Here is a 22,351-nt window from a genome sequence, read left to right on the forward strand (position 1 = left end):
TATCAAGTTGCAAACGATCAATTTTTGGCTCAAGCACCTTTCGCCAGTGTAGTAAACCACGGCATGAAAGCGACGTCGTGTACCCTGTGGAACATATTGCGTTCTGTGACAGCAGTCAATGTTTTTTTTTGTATTTTCCAATCCAGTGAAGAAAGTTTTCACAAAAACATTGGCTGCAAGAGAGGTTGACGAGCCCCCAAAATTGTTTCAACTAGATAAATGTTTATGTTCTGGTCAACGTGGTACGTGGAAACGACATCCATAATCGAGATATGTAAAACAAAAACACAGGCACTTAGCGCCGCAAAGTTTAGGTACACGCCTGCTATGGACTACGACCGTTTTCGTTTGTATGCCTTTTCTGGTCCCCAAAAGTTGTGCATAAACTTTGGTGCCTTTCCCAGCAAAAGCTCTCGTGGAAGCGTCAAATTATGTGTTTCTTGCATATAATCAAACATACAATCAAACACTGCTGCTATAGCCCATTATGCGACATGAATACGATTTCTTTTCGAACTAACTAGATGTGGCGAATACTTTTGCGGCTCATTTTGGATCTTGCTCAAGTGCGGATGACTTTTTGCAAAAATCGGATACTAATTGCATGACTTTTAGGGCGCAGCTCTTAGGGGCCCGTTTCCGGCTTGAGCGGCGTCGCCGTTGGCGTCGAACCGCGAGGTCACTAGACCCCCCCCAAGGTCACGTGACCCCCCCCCAAAGTCACGTGACCCCCAAGGTCACGTGACCCCTCCCCCAGGGTCACGTGACTGGCCCCACGGTCACGTGACCCCTCCCGGAGGTCACGTCACTCCCGCCCGCCCCTTGACGCCCAAGTCACGTGACCACCAGGTCAGGTGCCCCCAGGTCACGTGACCTCCCCGAAGTCACGTCACCCCTTCCCCCCGAGGTCAGGTGACCGCCCCCCCCGGAGGAGTTTGATGAATGGGGAGGAAGAGGAGGAGGGGTCTACCCTCCACTCAATACCCTGCCATCCTCCTCCTTAAGAGCTGCGCTCTAATTCGGCGTTACAGGGCGTCGTAAACGGGTTTGATTTTTTTCTTGACCGCCGTCCCATTAAATGAAAACGAAATATTGAAGGCAATTAAAATTAAAACCGTACCTCCTCTCGAAAGGGGATGTAATTTCTATTTTTCATTTGGAATTTCTCCTACCCCATAGAAATCCTCGGTTTTGGTTCGGTTGTATAAATCGGGTAACCGTTTTGTTTTTACCAAATATAGATCCGACTGTTCTTCTAGAGCCCATCTAACGTAAAAATAGTCATAGTGCAGGCGAGCTAGTGTAAGTTGAACATGATTGTAAACCTGAGACTGGGCCAGAAAGAGAACACAGTAGAACGTAGTAAAAGAGGAGGCAACGTCTCTGAGACGTTGCCTTCTCTTTTACTACGTTCTGCTGTGTTCTCTTTCTGCCCCAGTCTCAGGTTTACAATCATGTCCATCTAACGTGTTTGAAATCTGATTGCACACTTACCTTTACGTACATTTTTCTCTGAAGTTTTATCCTTGACACCACGTTTTTATGAAAGGTGGCTCCGCAGAAAGTAAGCTATGATCATTCTCGAGTGTTGCCTTACCATTTGTGTATAGCTTAGAACAAGCAGATGTGTGCTTCTATATTATCAAAGCATTTGTTTAGGTTAGTCATAAAACATTTTGAGTAAATGTGTGTCTGGGAAAGATCTCCTATGTAATGTCGACTCTTTAATGGCTACTTTTGCCCGACCAGTGTACAATTCAAGTGTGCAGTCCCTTTTCTGCTTATGTTGTATTTACTTCTGGTGTTCGCCAAGGCAGGAATCTTGGCCCTTTATTATATTTTTTATGAATTGTATTGTTTTCTGTATTAAGGATACCCATTTGCTGTTATTTCGAACGATATTATGTTATTTACTGTAGCGAATTATTAACAGGACTATGGGCGTTTTCAGGGAGACAAAATGTTATTTCGGCGGCGTGTTCTTCAAATGGTCTTACTCGAACTCAATCAAAAACAAAAGTTCTGAAGTTGCAAGAAAGCGTCATATTGTTAGTTTTTTGGTTGTGCATTAGATACCACAGTTATTATTCCTGTTTTAATTATTCGCAATCTATGATTTTACATGTAAGCTGCAATTTATTTCAATCATCTCGTAACTTTAGTTATGAATCCATCATTTAGAGTTCTTGGTGGTATTACGTGTATTACACATAAATTTTCGGAACCATTTTGTTGTTTGCGCCTCTTTGTTCACTTCTACGATCCCACGTCGGATACGGCTCGGGTTTTGGGAATTGTATCAGACCAACGAATTTAGGCGTGAATGGGTGCGTAGAGACGAAAATGGGTTTCGTGCTTTATTGTCGGTAATCATTACTTCACATACGTTAAGATATCCAGACTGAGGAAGTTAGACTGGATATCTTAAGACCACAGTGCGTGATCTGATGTTCCTGTATGAGGCAGTGAGTAGTGTCATAGATTCAACCTTGGTACTTATATACATTTCATACGTTTGGTCGGATTTCTACTAGACTGTGTTCCTTGTTTTAGCCTCCCGATTCGAACCAGGCAACACACATGACTCGCTTAAAATTAATATATAACCATATTAAACAAATCACGGCGAGTTCTACGTATGAATTTTTTACGACATGGGTAGTGTTCAATTACCGCGACTTTATTTTTTGTTTGTTTTTAGTTTTTGCTTATCTGCCTATGATGTGTTTATTTTTTTTTTTCAGAGGAGTTAGAATGTTCACCAATAAGGAACCGTCAAGCTCTTCGTGAAAACTGAAAATAAGTATATTAAATAATGAATCAAATAATAGTCACCAATTATCTGTGCGCCTCACTTTAGAGAGAAATGGAATGTTAATTTTGTCCTCGACAACAAGGGGTACGGGGTTGCAATATGATTCCAATATAATAGCAGGACTTCAAGAAGAATATTACTATAGCTTTTACTTTTTAATAGACATACATTTCTTGGAGCCCGCGTCCGGGAACCACACATTTTTATTGATACCAATTAAGTAATATTATAGCTGTTGATTGGTGGTACATCTTGGTGCATATGAGTCGGAGCTAGCAACGTATGCCGCTTGCACGAGAAATTATGGGGTTCCCACCCACCATCCCAGTTCCGGCTTCTTCTGAGAGGATAAGCCGAGAAAATCCCCTTTCTGAGCGACGGACGATGGGTGCGGCAGCAGCGACCTCGTGACTTACTGGTAGCTTCAGCTCCTATCGCGTAATCTGCCCCATTTTTTGGCGCTCACCAAGCCTAGCCCCCCGGGTATAGGTTTCACGGAGCTGCAAGGCTGCGCCCTCGCAGTCACCAAATTTGAGCTGTCGAAGTTCTTTAGTTTAGCCCGTGGCAAAATAAACGCATACTTAGGAGCTGCGATGCATCCACGCACCCATTGAAGGAACGTTTCATAGATATTTTCGGTTGATCAAGGAACTCAAAACACATGCGCGAGGTGTGGTGACTTGAATATGCAAGGATGACTTACATCTTCACAAAACATTCCACCTTCAAAAAAAAAAACGGCTCATCACGCTCAAACCGGCCTCAAATTGGGATCGAAGGAAAAGAAAACGATATACCGGGCGCGGGCATTTTGTAGAAGGTCTCTGTTTTCTAGCAGCGAGCACAAATTATTGTGTGCGTAACTCACACTACATGATGGCCAACGAATGTAGATGACATTTATATTTACGCATCCCAACAACCACATGAGGTGAGAAGGCAGCAATGGTGTGTATTGATACTAAGAAGTTTCAGTGAATCGTCTTTAGCTCTTGGATAACCGTATCCTACAACATTATATAAGCTATAACCTTTCTGAGAACATTATTTATTGAGTGCGGCTATCGAAGCGTGTCGTGTTATAATTCAACGTTGCTTAAATCGGTGCTATAGCACATGCTGCCCCTTTAAAGTAGTTTTGAAGCATTAAAAATTAAAAAAAAAATGTAGCCGATCTTTTTTTGACATGAAACGCGTTTGTAATTTGTCATTGCAAAGACATTTTAGGTATACTGCCACACTGTTAGCACGGACAAACTATCGCCGGTCTTCCTAATTTTGTTTTCTTAAAAGTGGATGATGTTTAGAAAACTGATATGCAACTATCCAGCCTAAGTGGCAGAGATCAGTGCTAGAAAATACTTGTTGCTGTCAGAAATAGTCAAAAGCGCCGATGTCGCGTTCGGGCTAACAGTGCCACGTAATGCACGCATACCGCTACAAGATCAGCACAAGCATAATGTGGCAATAGATTTATTACACAATTTGTTTTAATAGATGAAAGGTTTCAAGAAATCGTCGCAGCGCCTTGATTATCAAAGCTGACAACGAGTCACACTTATTAACGGCTTTGGCTTGCATTATCAAGTCGTCGAAAGCAGTCGGTTCGGCGGTTTCAGAAAAAGTGAGGTTCAGGCTTGGTCGGAGATTGCTACGGTTACACTCGTATGCTTTTTCAGCCCCCCCCCCCCCCCTCCTCTCGCATACGCTTCTTGCTCAAGTAAACAGGGGAATCTGACTTGTCGTTCATCTCGGCCTTTAGCGCGACTGTTAACAAATTCTAAAACAGACAAAGTAAAAGTGATGTAATTAACTCAGAATTATAGGGTGTGCGCAATATTTACAAAGTTCGAAGTTCCCTAGAGTCATCTTTTGTATTCAATTCCGCCTCCCCTCACCACTACTTCCTTTCCTCGAAATAAACAACGTAGATTATTTTATGAACCACCAGCAATAAAGCGTACTCGCAAAATGTCTATTTGGAAAGGCCTTTTTAAATGTTCGAGCAATGAACTGGTCTTCTTACTGTGCGTGAAACAGCTAGCACGAACGCAATATTGACATTTTTACGCAAGGGCCATGCAGAATTTAGTGTATAAGAACAAATTGATGCCTCGTACGTTGGTGCCCAATGGAAGCACTCTTTACCGAATTGCTTGTATAAAAATAACAACCTTTCAACCATAAAAACAAAACAAAATAACACCACTTTTTTGGGGGGCCACCAAATTTAATGATTCACTCCGTTAGCGTTGATTGTGCAGCGGTATGCGCACATTACGCTACACTGTTAGCGCAAACACGACATCGGCGCTTTTTGCTATTTTCCCCAGTAATGTATTGGCTCGCACTAAAATCTACCGCTTAGGTTGGATACTCGCGTTAACAGTTTCCTAAATATCATTCTCTTCTATGAAGAAAAAAAAAAGTGGGAAACACCAGCGATAGTTTGTTTGTGCTAACTGCGTGGCGTAGGGTACCTAAAAGTTTTTACAATGTTAAATAATATTCTGTGTCACGTTAAAAAAAAATGTCTGCTTTTGCTTTAGTTTCTTTGAGACACCAAAAATACTTCGAAGTGGCGGCCCGTGCTATGGTACCAATACAAGCAACATTGAACCATAACACGACACGCTAGACTCGCCAAAAAGGGTTTTAATATTGTCTTTTCCGCTCCATAGCCGCACTCGATGAAGAATGTAAACAGCGAGTCTAGCTTACATTTCGTTGTGGGTTGGGGACCGTACGGTTATCTCAGTGGCTAAAAGAGACCCACTAAAACTTTCTAAAATTGACATCCACCCTTGATGCCCTCTCACGTCAGGTGGTTGTTGGGAATGTGTAAATATGAATTTCATACATTTTGCTGGCCATCATGTTCCGCGAGTTAGGCACACAACAGGGCATTTTAGCAAATCGTTTTCAAAGGCCCGTTGCCACTTCAGGCGCGCGCTTCAGAGAATGCATCGAAGTGGCAGCGCGAGCTCCCGCTAAATATAGCGTGGCCTGAAAACATAGTCTGCTAAAAGTTCTCCAATAATTTGTGCTCGCTGCTACAAAACAAAGACCTTCTAGAAGGTGCCCGCGCCTGGTACATCGTTTTCTTTTCCATCGATCCTAGTTTGAGGCAGGTTTGAGCGTGATAAGCCGTTTTTATTAAGATAGAATGTTTTCGGAAGATGTAAGTCATGCTTACATATTCAAGTCACCACTTCTCGCGCATGTTTTTTGAGCTCCTTGATCAACCGAAAATATCTATGAAATGTTCCTTCAATGAGTGCGGTTAGGGATCGCAGCTCTCAAGTATGCGTTCACTTTGCCACGGGCTAAACCAAAGGCCTTCGACAGCTGAAATTCGGTGGTTGCGCGGGCGCAGCCTTGCAGCACCGTAAAACCTACACCCGAGGGGTTAGGCTTGGTGAGCGCCAAAAAATGGGGCAGATTACGCGATAGGAGCTGAAGCTACCAGTAAGTCACGAGGTCGCTGCTGCCGCACCCATCGCCCGTCGCTCAGAATGGGGATTTTCTCGGCTTATCCTCTCAGAAGAAGCCGGCGCAAAAGGGGACCTTTCCCTTCGCCTCGCCGTACTACAATACAAGAAGAAAGAGGGCGAGGAGGACTTTCCGCCATGCGGAAGAATATTTCTCCTGGTCCCCCTTTAACATGAAACTAAATTCCTTGCTGCTAATACTTATAGCAGCGAGAATAATTATTTGACATAGTTTAATAAAATCGTGTTTATTTATAGGTCTTTACGTAATTAGCGTGAAGGAGTTTATAAGCACCATAAACAAAGGACTCACCAGCATTTGGTAAATGGCATCCACGATGTTGTACATTTCGTCTCTCGTGATGAAGCCATCGTTGTCGACGTCGTATAGTTTGAAGGCCCCTAGAAATTATACAAAATGATTGCAAATGTTGGCCATATTAGTATATTTAGTGAAACTGAGCTACAATACAATACAATACAAAAACCATATTTATTTACTTTGTTTGAAAAAAAATACAATATAAAGCCCACATAAGCCAATAATGACTTGTGTGTATGGGACGCGACAGGAGCCTCTGCTTTTTATTGAACAGATAAACCAAAACAACAAAGCATACCAATATAAGTATATATTACTACAGTTCCACCTCCTTTTACAGCTTATAATAGTTCCTCTAATTTGACGACTACATATGTAACACCCGTCCAGTCATATTGAATTAGCATTTACATACCGTGAAGGAAAATAGAATTCGCGACTTACAAGATAATTATAATAATAGAACAGAAAATATAACCTTTTATATTTTGCGTTTTCGAGGATACTTATCGGATATACCTATTACCCTTTAAAGATCTTATTTTTCCCGTTCAATTATCCACCTTTTTGCTATTTTTTCATTGTAGGGGATTTTATTTTTAGCAGCTCATCGGATAGTTCATATGCAGCAAAGGGATGGCAGCAAAGTATGACATAAAATACAATCACGGCATTTTAACCCGGGTGTTTTCTCGTCAAATAACGTATACCATGACTAATATTCACTAAACATGAGATAAGAAGAGATAAATTGTATTGATTTTGAGCGCTATTTTCGCGTAATTCGCGTAATTCAAACGTCATGTTAGGGTAAACGCTGAATAATATGATGCATCACCCCAAGCAATCAAAGCTGCAGGATTAATTTGTTCTCTCCTAGAAAAACATATTTCACTACAAATAGAAACAAAAGCAGCCAACTAACAGAAGCTTAAAATTTTGATCATATAGACAGCGTGCTACAAAAAAGTTAGCTGGTTTAAGTGAATTACTAGACACCCCAAATGAAATATACTGTTGTTTATAATATGTATATGTTCCAATTCTTTCAAAAACGTCTAGTTCGTACACTATTCTATTCAATTCCCATTCAAATACTTCCTTACGGGGTAAAACATCTCGCATATCAAGAGGAACTGTACATGCAATAGTCATTTTTGAAATGCTAATAAAGCTTCATATAATCAATAAAAAGAAACATCCACTTACAGACTAGCTTTTCGTCGAGGCTGCCTCGTGAAGTCACTGATAGTGCACGAATGAATTCCTCGAACTCAATAGAGCCGTCCTGTAAGGAGAACAAGAAGAAAGATCACAGCATTTAGGATGTGCAAAAAATTGCCAAGTAGCAGGAGAGTTGGTGCGTATTAATTATTGTGCGAACACCATGAGACTGGGATGTAAACTAGAAAATAACGTAGAAGGTTCAAAAGATGGTGTACAGGCAGTTTCTCAACTGAGACCGTCCATCCACTATTTTCTCTTCCAAGTTATCTTTCATTTTGGTCTCAGTCTCACCGTTTAAGAACTGAATTTTAGAAATATTCCAGAAAAGAAATGTAATTTATTTATGTCAATTGCAAAACATGCTCCATCTAGTTTTAAGTTCACAGAGAAAACTGCATAAAAGTGAGGAGATCTACAAATTTTGAAATTGATACTCGGAATGTTTATAGTCTTGAGGATTGTTTGTCTTTTATTCATTTGTAAAGATGGCATATTTCGTTTTGGGGGACAGTAGGAAAAAATACTGAAATTACACCAGGTATTACAGTTCCTTGGGTCAACATCTTTTTCTGTATCAACCTTTAGAGCTTTAAAAAGCCCAGAGGTGCACAGGTCTAGCCAAACTCGATATATATTCTTTGGCCAGAGTCTAGGTATTTCGGTCCGAAAGCGCCAAACGAGTGCCAAAGTTAGCCTTTGCTGCTGGTGGCTTGGCTGTCATGTGTCATCTTTCGGTTTAAATCAACAAGCGAGGGCCAAAGATAGGCTTCACTTCTGGTTGTTCGGTTCTAATGTGGCAACTTTGGGCATGAATCGCCAAAAAAGTACCAAGCTAAAGATTCGGTGCTGGTTGTTTGGCTCAAATATGGCATACTTGGTTCAAGTGTTTTTTTAGGAATTATGTGATTAGCCAGAGATATCCACAAGAACTCACAAAAAACAATGTGGTACTAAATAACTGCTCAGAGTGTATCCAAATTAGGCCCAAGTCCGGACTTCGCATTGCCAAGCTTATGCCAATTACGCTTTTCTGTGATGTACAACGCGGGATATAACTAATAATTTTTATTAAATATCTGGATATACTAAACGGTATCTTCTCGACACGCAACTAGAATACCAATACCTAAAAAGTATATAAATAAGATAATATTTTTTTTTACTTCCGCTTAGCTAATAAAAAAGTACAATAAATTTATATCGAACTCAGAAACAAAATTGCACATTTAGAATGAAACCCCAATGTTGCAGCAAGACGTCCGTAATATCATTTCCTTGACATCATTTATGACTAAGGTGTAGCATGTATGTATATATATATATATTTCTTTACTTTATTCTTGCCGCGGCGCACTTCTCTCCATCCTAAACTATAATATACGCAGTAAAATTACTATCTTCTTACTTGTACCATTTTAGTGAACCGTGTACCCCACAACAAAGCAAGAAACAAGCATTTGCAAAAACAGAAGCCACTTCGGGTTGCTGATATGACATGCACCTGATATTCTACACAACGAAAGAATAAGTTTATAAATCAACAGAATGTTCGCAGGACGTTTTATTAGTTTTGTGATTCATCTAGTATTGTACGCAGAAGCGTGATGACTACAATGAAAGCGTCAAATTTCAAGGAGTGCATTGTTTTATGAAGAGGAGTTTAAAACTTATATTTGAATTGTTCACCACCATACATGGTTTTGTATAACATTTAAAGTTTTCTTGAGGCATCTCACTCAAATCGGAAAAATTTAACTCGATGAATTAATTACAAGGTTCCACATGTAACGTGAATAGCAATATGTATAACACCAAATTCTTCGCGAAATTCACGCCTTGAGAAAACTTAAATCGTTATCAAATGCATTAATCTAACTTTTTTTCGATATGGCACAGGGGAAGATATCTTTGGAAAAAGGTTTCTACAATAAAAACGTACTTAAATAGGCAATCTTTAGGGCGGCAAGAACGTACAAAGTATGCAACTGGATGCACTCAAGAAAGTATAGAAATGTTGTTCACACAAATCGGCCGTCTTCATTTCAGATAGATCAACACATTGTGCTTTATGTATTCTTCAATTCTACATAAAATAAAATGTAGGTTTTCATTTTCGCTCGATGTACACAGCACGTATGAGGAGAAGCATGAGAGCAAACAATTCTGATAGTTCCTAATTTTTCAAAGTAGCTTTTTTACTAATATACGACGTCAAAACAGTAACGCGACGCATGATATTATATTTGCTTATGTCTTGAAGTTTCTGTTTGGAAATTTTATTTGAATAAAGCTGTATTGTCTGCTGATTAATCTTTTCTTTCATATCTGCGCAACGAACTAATTGCTTTCTATAAGTCTTGTAAAGCGTTTTTTTTCTCTTTTGATTCAAGGTGAAGTCAAGATTCTCATGTCTAAGATAAAGTAGGAGCAATACAGGACGTTATCAAAGTTTCCATAATTGCAGGTTCGGAAGATGTTTTTCATAACAATATATTTGTCCTTACATACTGGCCAATAAAAATGAATTTTCAATGAATCGGCTGGTCAATTAAATTTTCCCGATGAATATGCACATATTAATTCTTGCGAGCAACATTCCCCCCTTGAGTCAGTTTGTACATAGCTTGTTTATTTATATACGTTTTCCACAGGATGTCGGACAAGGCAGTCCTACAAAAGCAACAAATCCCAGAGCGTAAATGTTTATGTCCTTTTGGTGTCTGCCAAATAGCGTTAGAAGCTATTTGGCGATAATTATGGTATTAATGTTTATGGAGTACTAAAAGGTTCAGTAAGTACATTTAAAATATGGATTATTTAAGGATTAGTTGGATATTGCCAAAAAATACTACATTCATCCTCTCTAGATCGGTATAAGGTATGACCCGGCTTTTGTAGCGATCCGTAAAACAATTGATTTGGACGAGGTTCTACGCATTGAGTCATATCCGACTGCACCTTAGTTTCAATGATCCTGCTTTCAGCGCCCAAGCAGCGCCACAAACCGGCGCAGCCGTGCATTTAACGTATGACGGAGTTGAACCTAGGAGTAGAGGATTATTGTTTCAAAGTCATTTCAACCACAGAGCGTTTTCGTATGTGTATGTCGTATATATTTTTTCCATTAAGTGAGCCAATTTATGGTTTTCAATGATCACCGGAAGGAAATATACCTTTAGAAATTTCTAAAATGTTCTGAATACACACTCCTAATACAAGCTCAACGGGTTTATAACTGAAGGGCGTTTTGCTATAAATACGTTTTTGCTAGGGTTTTTAGTCACGAATCTTGTTTTGTGTGTTCCGTTCTGCTGGCTGACAGGCACTGCCAGACAGGCCCAATAAGGCTTTGGCAAGTCTGCGTTTTGTATTCGGTTCTTTTGACATACAATAAAATATTAATATTATCATTACTACTATTAATATTGAAAATAAAAATTCCGCAAAAAATAATTATCTGAACTACACCGAACGTTATTAATGTCCGTAAATAGGCGTTTCGGCAGTCATGATTATGCCATCTACATTTTTATTGTGCTATGTGCACTTTTCCTGGAACCGTATGGCTGGCCTTCCTTGAAATACCCTGTATACGGCAATTCAGATACTTAAACTTGATCAGACTACAATAATATAACGCAAAATGTACTGACCAGTTAAGTGCGCGGAATTGATTCAATTTATTTTGTTTTACGTACACCTATTCAAAGAACATGTATAATGTTATATTACAGCAAAACACCCTTGCAGTAATAGTACGGCTGGAACAAACCACCCCTAATACGATTCTTCACTTGAGTTACAATTTAACGAAACCAGGGATGGGCAAAATACATGCAAATATGTATCGAAATACAAATACAAAATACTTCGTCAAAAATGTATTTAATTACAAATCTAATTACATTACCAAAAAAGCATTTAAATACAAGATACAAATACAACCAAATGTATTTGGTCTCCTCCAAATACTTTTCCAAATACATTCCTCAAAATTTGCGTCAGCGACTTCAGGGCACCTGCAACGGGTTTCCGGGTATCTCATTTTCATTTTGAATCTCACACTCGGGAGTTAGTGAGCGAGGCTCTAGTAACGTAATAGAAATATAATCACAAAAAAAAATGTAATCAGCTTGGACGCAATAGGTGAAAAAAGTACAGAGCTTCAAGCAGCTATTTTTGTCGATTACATTTTGATATAGGCCCACAAAGAACCGAGACGACCAAGACACGCAGCACTAGCTAGAGAATTTTTTATTGTTGCAACTCGCACCAGTTACGAAAATCTGGATGACCCGCGCATTTAGAATTTCCAAGGCAAAAGTATGGATGGAAATCCGGCTGGAAAGGATCACAAGTTGTCACAGGCACTTAATAAGCCAGTCTGCCTGTGAATGTTGATTTCGTCACTATTCTTGCCCTGGACTAGCATCGTAATCACAAAGTCACTAAAGGCTTGTGCTTGAATGAGAGACACTGCATTCGGTTCAGAACGTAGTTTTCTCCCTGCTCTGGACAGTGACAATAAATTTGAGGGATGTATTTTCGCCCACAAAATTGTATTTAATTACAATTGTACTTAAAATACCCACGTTTTAGTATTTAAATACACACGTTAAATACATTACCCAATTTGTAATTAAATACAAATGCAAAATACACAAAGTATTTGAAATACGTATTTCAAATACTTGTATTTGAAATACTGCCCATCCCTGAACGAAACCCATTAAATTAGTACGTTTGCTTCATACCACAGTTAATACAATGTCAGACGCTCTTAAAAGCGACCCTTTTAATGGCAACACGAAAAATTAAAAAGGCACAACCTGGAGCAGTCATAAAAAAAAAATGTCAAACCACAGAAGAATTGAAAAACAAAAGTAAAAACTCAGGAAATACTGCGAATAAAAACAATCGTCTTGGCAATTCAATTAGTCATTAAAATATAATGGTTTCATCCCATCGGACGCAAATTACAGTTGTCATAGTTGTTCCTATTACACATTCTGCAGCACATTTTGATGTCGACGATGATAAGTCGAGGTGCAATATGAGCTACCACAAGGTGGTTGAAGCCTTGAGCCGTACAGGGCGTCACTGCTTGCCTTTTCTGCTTAACATGTCGACGAGTTACCACAGACGCTCCACCGATTACAAGTTTCACGGAATACCGCGTTTCTATGCAAACCGCCGAGAACGATTGCCCACGAAATCTGCAGTTCCGTTTTTCTATGGGTAAGAATCGGATCGTTTTATTTGGTCGTTCAGCTTGCGCATATAGATTAGACTATCTGACCCCGAACACGGGAACAGTCTTCCCAGAACGCACATCATTGGCACCAAGTAAGGTTGCGAAAACGGACTCGCAGATGTTTCAGTAAGCATTTTATGTTAATGTCTTCTAAATTACCTTTGCGGCAGCGTCCCCGAGAAACGTCCACGATGCTTTTTAGTGACACAGGCCGAGCTGCCGCGTTTTTCGCGGATGGGTTTTTCGGAAAAGATTTTGGACTCCGTCCATAGGTCAGTTTCGCGGCAGGACTGACCTATGGACGGAGTCCACAATCTTTTTCGCCAGTCAGAGTGGCGAAACTTTCGCCACTCTGAGTGGCGTATTTTCATGAGCGTAAAATAGCCTGGTTTATGGAACGAGAGGTAGGAGGGGGCGAGACACTTAAATAAGCACGCGTAATGGATTCATGCGCTAGCGATTTGGCCACCCAATATCTCTACGTAAATACGGAGCAGGCTAAAAACTAGCGCGTGAACCAATGAAACAGTTTTACCTAAGCATCGCGTCCCACCACCTTTCTCTCCCCCTGTAAACAGGACCAGCTGAACTTTATAAAAACAAGTCCGTCAGTGTGACCAAATTTGTCAGCTGAAGTACTCCACAAGGCTTTCAAATATACTTCTCTCCCGAATTTCATTAGTTTCCGTTGGCTTTTAATTTTCTGTGCGCAAAAAACTCAGCTGCGTGAGCCTCCTGCGACGACGTAAGTTAGGATATGCCGAACTAGTTTTCAGCGGATTTTCATTTGATTTTCGGTGACCACTTCTGTGGTTACGCGTTTCAATGAAGCTCGCCTGAGCGCTTCTCGGATTTGAGGTTTTTCTGGTTTTTCCGCGAAAAAGTGTTGGAACGTCAACAACATACGGAGGCCCCCCAGCTCTTTAGTTTAGGGACTTCGAGGATTATTATAATCCTGTTCGTGGTCGCGGGTTTCAGTCGATGTCGAATGACTCTCACGTTGGTGTTATTTTTGCTCGAGGAAGAAGGCAAAGGCTCTTCGAGATGCGTCGAAAGGTTCATCGTGGAACGTTATTTTTATACCTCGCCTATCTGCAAGGGTCAGGTTGCTTTACAAAAAGGGATACTTTTAACACGATAGCTAAAGTGCGGGTGCCCGTCGGGCCGGCACTCGGCTAATCCACCGCTGCTTCTGTCGTGAGTATGTTTCTCTTTCGTTTCGAGGCAGGAGTCCCTAGATTGGCTCTTCGCTGTGCTTTCTTACTGTCGTATGTTTTACCTTGGGATATGATTCTGGCTTCGGCGGTAATTTTGTCTTCGGAGGCGTGATGTCGCCTGCGGTGCGAGAATTTATTTTTTCGGTTTCGGGAGTGTGGTGACCAGCAACGAGACGATAAATTTTTCCCCGACCTGTCATGAACCCAGCGTAGGTGAGCCTTTGAACATTTCCCTCGACTTGGGATCTACCCGTTAAGACTTGTTTTCCTGAACGTTCGTTCATGAATTCGAGCCTACGAGCGTTGCTCCCGGCTGTATTTCTGCCGGGAGTGACGCGTTTTTTGTGGTGTTGTGAGTTTGTGTTCGGTTGGTCTTCATCGTGGCCACACTGCCCGAAGGTTCTTGGAAGTCCTTTGTGGTGAACGCGTGTTCACGTTTTGATAATATGTTCTTGCTCTCGCAGTGAGCGGATACTTATCGCATGATTAAATTTCTTTTTTTATCTTAACATATGCGTTTTGTCGCCTTTCTGTTAATTTCACACCGGGCGTGGTCTTTATCGCTTTTCACCCGTCCGAATAAAAAATGCCCTTTCTCTACACACAATTTAGTGTTTTTATACGGAGACAGTATTTTATTTTTATTTCATTTTGAAACCACTCTGTTGCAGCTTCCCATGGTGCCGATGTTGTTCATGCAGGGCCACGAGACATTCAATAAAGCAAGATCTATGATCTCGGACTCGTTTGCCCTATAGTTCTGTCCCATTACAAAGTTGAACGTGCTGCTTGCCATGAAAACGGCGAGAGGGCCGCGATGATTGGCTCCGAGTGCGTTCCCTTAATATGGGCGTTATCCACTGTCGCTAGCCCTTTTGAATAGGTACGTGAAGACCAGTACCCACGTTTTAAAGGCCAGTACCGATTTCGTTATTTCCAAAACACACAAACTTTGGAACCAGGCTTCCGGTCGAAGCTTCTACCTCGGGAGCGTTTCAGACTAGACCAATTTTTAGGCCCCAGTCTCTAGACACGGTGAAACGGGGCGCCTTCACTGCTACACCACTATCCTTCGACTGCTGCCACCATATTCCATGTGCATCCCGATGCCACATATACAGGGGCCAAGTGAAAATAAAAATCTATTTTCTTGGTCCATTAAGTCAACACCGCATTACAGAAAGCTGAAACTTTCTTTGTATGTGACGCTAGTAGTGGAGAAAAAATTCGAGAGTTTGAGAGCACTATGTTACTAGGATCAAAACGTAAAACCGAAAAAGAAAGTAAGCTTTGCCTATGAGTCTACATTTACTGGGGCATAATATTTGCCAATCCAAGAAATAAATGGTGGGCAAGAATACAATATTGCATTTCTTGCTTCAAAATGCTTATCCACACGGAGCACACTGCCGGGAACACGGACACAAATGGTCCAGTCACGATGAGCACGTACATCACACTGACTGGCTCATTCAGGTGCTCGCTTTTATTACTCCTCCCAGTCGCTACTTATTACACCGCACCAACCCTTAAAACAATAAAAGAAACCACAACAAAACAGCAGTCCCTTTATATAGAGGAAAAGCGAAGCACATGCCGGCGCACTCTGGTGCTCTGACGAGGAGATTTAGCAGTAGGCACTTGCCGGAGAGACTGCCGGGGATTGCATTGCTCCAGGCCGCAGTGGCTATTCATGCACAACTCTTGGGCAGAGAAGCTGAGATGTTGGAGAGGAGAGATGAGGTGCATTATTGTGTCCCACTGCACTGGACGTATCAGGAACGGGGCTTAGAACATCGGGGCCTCCGAGACTGCGCGTAGATGTGCCAGACGAACTGTTCTACTCTAGCTGTGGCAACGTTATTGTTGGCCGCACAAGATCGTAGTGTCGGGTCCAGGATCGTCCGTCTGCAAGTTGGAGATCCGACGTAAATGTACTCGCCGCACTGACCACAGCCAGCAACAATGGTGGGACTCGTGAATGTTATTGGCAAACACGTGGTTTTCAGGCTGTCATCATAATCGAGGATTTGTTTTCTGGTCCGATATGATATTCCTTTTTAGCTGCTTTAGCCGCAATGTTACCCTCATGTCAAAGTGAAAGTTCATAGTCGTCTTCATGTTCCGTCCCAGCAGCAGCTCGGAGGTGCAGCCTTACGTTACCTTGTGAGGCGTCAACTGGTAGGCCAGTCACAAGCGTGCAATATGCGCACGAAGGTCCCCGGTGGCAGCCTTTTCCAGTTTCCTTCTCACCGCCTGGACAGCTTTATCGGCAGCTCTGTTAGAAGCCGGATGGAACGGTGGCACAAATATTTATCCGCTTAAAGTCTTCTTTAGAAACGTCTTGCTGGTGTCGCGTGCAAATGCCGGCTATTATCGGGGACCAAAATATCCGTAAGGAACTGCTTCGCAAAAATTATCTGCAGTCTTGAGATTATGCGTTTTGCAAGCGGCGTCGACACTGGAAATACCTTAACCAGGCTCTGTCCGGGAATGGCAAGGGCATGAATGGTACCGCAAACACTCTCGCTGTTGCTCCTGGAAACTGTGGCTTTCATTAACTGCAGCTACAATGTCCTCGCCCTCTCGATAAAACATTACGTGGCTCCGTCACCAGTCTTCTTGCTTACTGATGAATGGGTCCCATGGACCAACTCAAGACCTCACCTTGAAGTAATACTGGGACTACAACAGTCCCCAGAGCACACCGTTTTCTTGCACACCCATTTCATTAACACGAACGTTATAGGGCTTTCTCTAAGATCCCATGGCTAGCCGGAGGTCTGTCCACAATGCTTCCCTCGCTCGTGAGACCACTACTTCTTAGGCGGCGTCTTCGGTGGCAGCAGCGAATGACAGTACTCGCGTGTACACACCATGAAGCATAAACACATCAGCGGAGCACTACACGACAAAGGCACTTGTAGGAAGTGGAAGGTGACTTTGTCCATTCGCATGGGCAATGTGGCTACCAGGCTGGTAACTCATATTGAAGCAGTATCCCGAAAGCAGCAGCCTCGAAGAGCAGGATATCGAATAGACTTATCTGCTTCAAATAGTCTCCCTATCTGCTTGTGGCTCGTAATAGCTTCGAAATGGCGACCCAACAAGTACTGCCTGAACTTTGCGATGCTGAACATTAGGCTTCATGATTCATTTTCAAGACGACAGTAATTTTTCTTTGCAAATGTCAGGCTCCAAGATACAAGAGCAACATGACGCTCTTCCAATGAAGGCTCTCGCTGCGCCAAGGCTGCACCAAGTCCATACGGGGAGGCAGCAGTAATCAACACAATTGCCCTTCCTGAATCAAAAGCAGCCAAACTTCTAGCAGATGCGAGGGGCTCTCCGGCAGTCCTGAACGCACGTTCCTGCTCGGGCGTCCAGCAGGTACGGGCCCTTCCACCAGCAGGTGCTTCTAATGATGTAATATATACACTTTTGGCACAAAAACTTCTGTAGTAATTAATCAAGATCAAAAAAGCTCGATAGTTTTTTTACAAAAAAGAGGAGTAGGTGCTGATAGCACAGCTCTTGGCTGTATTCGGCTTAAGGCCAGCCTAAGTGATGATGTGACCCATTTACTACACACCGGGAACAAATATCTCTCATTTGAAGAGCTACTGCCGTAATCCAGCGTTTCGCAGCCGCTCGATGTCCTAACAGACATTTACTCATTGGTCACTGTCGTTGGCACTGGTCACAAGTTACCTGCTAGATAAATGCATCAATACATTGAATGTTGCAGAGGGTGCCTCGGAGATCGTCTTAAATTTGAGAAGGATTCGCTGATGGGGTCATGTAGCAGGCTATCGATTTTAACAACCGAAAGAATACCACATCTTTAGTAATGGCGACTCACAAATAATGGCAACCTCGAACATCCGCACCGGTGCCTACCGGGCACCGAGGCGTCCCCGTCGTTTTCGATCAAGCGCACAGTACGCACCGGATATCCTCCATTAACAGAGCAGCGCACTCCCGGCACGACGTTTCGTACCGCCAACGCGCGCCAAGAAAATCGACAGTTCGGGTGGGTGCCATCCCTTCAAGCATTGTGGCCAAGAGGGGGAATCAATGACATAGCGGGAATAACAGAAGCGCCAGGTGATGCAGCGCTTCTGAACTGCGAGGCCATTTTATTCAGCGCTAACCAAAACATCGTAATTCCGTCGGATTAGTCATTGAAATGGACCGCCACAACAACCGAAGCGGATGAAAAGAGCAATACCACGAGTTCCGGAGAAACCCCTTCCTACTGTGCAACTACAAAAGACCATGTTCCAATGACGCCGCGCCTGACAAAGGAGCGATTCTGAACTGCGAGTCAATTATTATCAGCGCCAACCAAAACATTGCCATTCCGGACGATTAGTTATTAAAAATGAATCGCCACTGCAGCCGAAGTGGCTAAAAAGGGCAAGCCCACAAGACCCTGACAAGTCAACACGATCAACCACCACAATACCAGAGGCGGCTAAAAATGCCAATACTGAGAGTTCCGGTGAAACCACTTCCGACTACGCAACTACAAAAGACCAGGCACAACCGACGCAGCGCCAAACGAAGGAGCGCATCTGAACTGCGCGGCCATTATCTTTAGCGCTAACCAAAACATTTTTATTCCGCCGGTACGTGTTACGTACCATACACATATTTCTTTCTAAAAGCTGTCAGAGAATTTTCTTGCATCACCTTGTTGTAGCATCTTGCAGTCACACTCCACATCGCAAGTTGCAGTCGCCGCGGGAACTTGCGCAACAGCAGTATATACCGGGAAACGTAAGTGCTGAGCGCTACGCGAATCACCTTGTTATCAGGAGCGCTTTATCAACAATTATCTTGTTTGGATGGTTGTTTTGTGATTGTGTTAATTGAAATGAATGATGTGCTGTATGTTGTATGCGTGACGTATGTAAGTGTCGCTTCAATCGCTGAAGGCTTTTTCTCGTAATGACGCCGGCACGAAAATATCCGACCAACGCGTCATATACAGCTTCCCTATAAACTTTCGGGCTGACTAAGGACCAACGACAGATTTTTTTTTTTAATTCAATCATAACCTTAGTTGAACAAAAAACTCATCTTTTCAGAAGCACTATAAAAAAAGTGACAGTCCCTCCGGACTGAAAATTGCGCCATTAAAGCCAATACAAGCAAACACCATTCCGGTGTTCAGGATTGCGACCCGTCGTAACGTAAAGTGTTCGTGTAGAAAGAGAACCATTTTTTAGATAGGTATATTCTCCTTTCGAACCTTCAATATATCTTTTTTTGATCACATCACATTCATTCGCGCCACATGTCCCGTCATTCTCGAATTTGTCAGTTTTACATCTTAACATAAAAACACACGTGTTTTCTGCGTGGTGGCGAACAATGTAATTTCACGAAGGTCCGAAAATTTCTTAAGTTTGTTTGAGTGTTCACTAGTGTGGTGAGGCCTGAGTAGATTGTTGCCTTCCATAACTTGTTTGCAAGCCCGCTTACTCCACAACACATAGTCTCGTGCTTTCGATTTCTTGGAATGGGGAGGAATCACGGAGAAACGTTTTGATTTCTTGTTTTTCTTGAATAACATTCAAAGTGACGACTACTGGGTAACTGATAAGTGCTTTCTTCATAAGAATGTAGAACAGTGGACTGAGGACGACAGACGAGATGTTTCACTGGAGGGAACACCAATGTTGGAGGGAACACCAATGAACACCAATGGGAAGGTTCGATAGCTGCTGTTCTTGGGTTTGGTTGGGTTCAATTAGATTCAAGATTGAGCCACCTACGCCAGTCGTTGGCTGTTCATATTGGCTGCGTTTCGCCGAAAAAGCCTTTGGACCACACCGTAGGAGTTGGGCTGATGTCGTAATTACTTGATTCCGGAAAACTTGCTCGCTGCATACGATTAAAAAGAGAAATTGTCTGCTTTCGAAAGGTGGGGGACGCGTCTCGCAAAGTTAGAAGCTGTCACGGCATTCTGATATATCGCGCCTTCAATATTTATATTCTACCCCCGAAGAAGCCAGCAGCAATATACGTCTACATTGCTCAGGTTGACCGGCCACAAAAAATACTAATTTTGCACGTTCAGGATTTGAAGTCAAGTTCAATGCAGAGAGGTTCTGCGTGAATCTGCGATGAAGACTCCGTTCAGTTTGTCTGCATTCGTCTCCGCGCTACCGACTAGAACCATTTGACTGAGTTTAAATAGTATCTATCTGTCTGGCAAATATACATTTATTCAGCAGTTCACTTAATAGCTAGTCAACTAAGCTCATGTTTTAACCCGAAGAATATGCTTATATCGCTTTAGTAGGATATAGTACGTAATATAATACATAACCCGAATATTCCTAAAAAGTGACTTTTTGATTGCTGCAAACACCTGAATTGAAATACGAGTATCAGCTGCGTAGTGGGGCCGGTGGTTTAACCTGCGCCTTGGCTCAAGAAGCGCTTGCTTAAATTTTGTGATTTTCCTGCAGCCTGTGTTGTTGACCGAGCAGACGACTGGAGCTGTTTCTTAAAAGGGGATACGCACAAAAGCTCCATTTTTCGGACAGAAAATTCACGTGGTCGAGGCATGCGAGTTAGCTGAAAATTACTCTTAGTGGAACAATTCTGCAGTCATCGCCGCTTTCGTTGGCTGATCAAAACTGATTAGAGTCTATTACCGTCTCTCCGGAGCCCATAGTTTTGGTTTTGAACGAAATCTCTGAAACGAAAGTTTGACATGAAAATAATAAAGAACACCGGGGAAAACAAAAATATGTTCTGCAAGTTTCTGTGCACGGGCTACACTTAACCGTCGCAGTTCAAATACCTATGAAATTGGGCATTAAACAAAAGAAAATCTGTTAAATCGAATGCGCCACCCGTTCAGGCGGCCCGGCCGAACCGACGCGACCTGGACCCAGCCGCCATGTTTGTTTGGTGGTGGCGCCCCATATAGGTCACTGGAGTCGCGAATAGTCATATTTCAAATGGAATTACGTCGTATGGACTAACGTTACAAAACGCTGAACCATGCACAACGTGCCCAAAACGCTGCAATAACAGCAATGCTATTTTGCGATTCTAGGGCTAACATTACATTCGGTTTTAACCTACTAAGCATTTTTACTGTTCAACAACATCTAGAACACCGTATGTCCACACTAACTTTCAAGCGTATCTATAAACTTGTACATTGCCCATCGATACACCTGACAGATCAAAACACTGACCTACCGACTCCTGTCATGTACACCGGTGTCTTTCATTTTTTTCCAAATTCGAACTAACTACGGTGCTTTTTCATTTACATATGTATGGAATGTATCGACTAAAAAATAAAACGCTCAACCGGAACGTATAGCACTGATGAAGAGTTTTTAAACATTCACTTTCGTCTTGCTATTAAAAGTTTGGTATTAAACATCACTGGAATTAAACTGACTAATCTCTTACTCATTCCTTACCATTTTTTTCTTCGTGCATTAGTCTTTTTTAAAATAGCATTGAAATCAAGTGTGTTCCGCTCATTTTTCTTGGATCAAAGCTAAAGTATGCTCTTCAGCTCTCTTGGATTTATTTTTACAATGCACATTTTTAACGCCTGTCGCATGCAGTGAGAGTTTTGTTTCATCGTAAACCGGAGACACGGAAAAATTAAAAAAAAAAAAAAAACGGAAAACACAACAAAAAGTTAAGTTGAGACTTGTTGTTGTTTTGTCCGTTTTTTTTATTTTTCCGTGTCTCGGGTTTACGATGGAAGATCTTCAACAGCTCGCCTTAGCTTCTACCCTTTCTTCGAGTTTTGTTTGTAGCTTATTATTACTAGATTGAATAGAAGCGCGTTAAGAATCGGTGCCTGCATTCGTTTTCGCGCTTTTTAAGAGTAACTGTGTATTTGTATCATTATTTAGTGAATTGCCTGCTCCCCATGTCAAAAAAACGGAGTCCCTTTAACAGTTTTCTCTAAAAACGTTGGTGCCCTAGCCTGCACATATTTTGTTTTGGTACTAACACCATTTGTACCGAAACTAA

The 22,351-nt window shown here is 42.0% G+C and overlaps 1 protein-coding gene across 1 annotated transcript in view; it reads right to left on the reverse strand.

Moving 5' to 3' along the window:
• LOC8029481 (frequenin-1) overlaps nt 1-22,351 on the reverse strand; it is a 141,357-nt gene that overhangs the window by 5,591 nt on the left and 113,415 nt on the right. The window contains exons 5-6 of the mRNA XM_042292885.1: nt 7,838-7,916; nt 6,620-6,708 (exon numbers count right to left, since the gene is read on the reverse strand). Coding sequence (XP_042148819.1) covers nt 6,620-6,708; nt 7,838-7,916 — 168 coding nt within the window. The remainder of the gene's footprint in view (nt 1-6,619; nt 6,709-7,837; nt 7,917-22,351) is intronic.

The sequence above is a fragment of the Ixodes scapularis genome, unplaced genomic scaffold, assembly GCF_016920785.2.
Source record: "Ixodes scapularis isolate PalLabHiFi unplaced genomic scaffold, ASM1692078v2 PGA_scaffold3__209_contigs__length_174095766, whole genome shotgun sequence".
NCBI lineage: Eukaryota > Metazoa > Arthropoda > Arachnida > Ixodida > Ixodidae > Ixodes > Ixodes scapularis.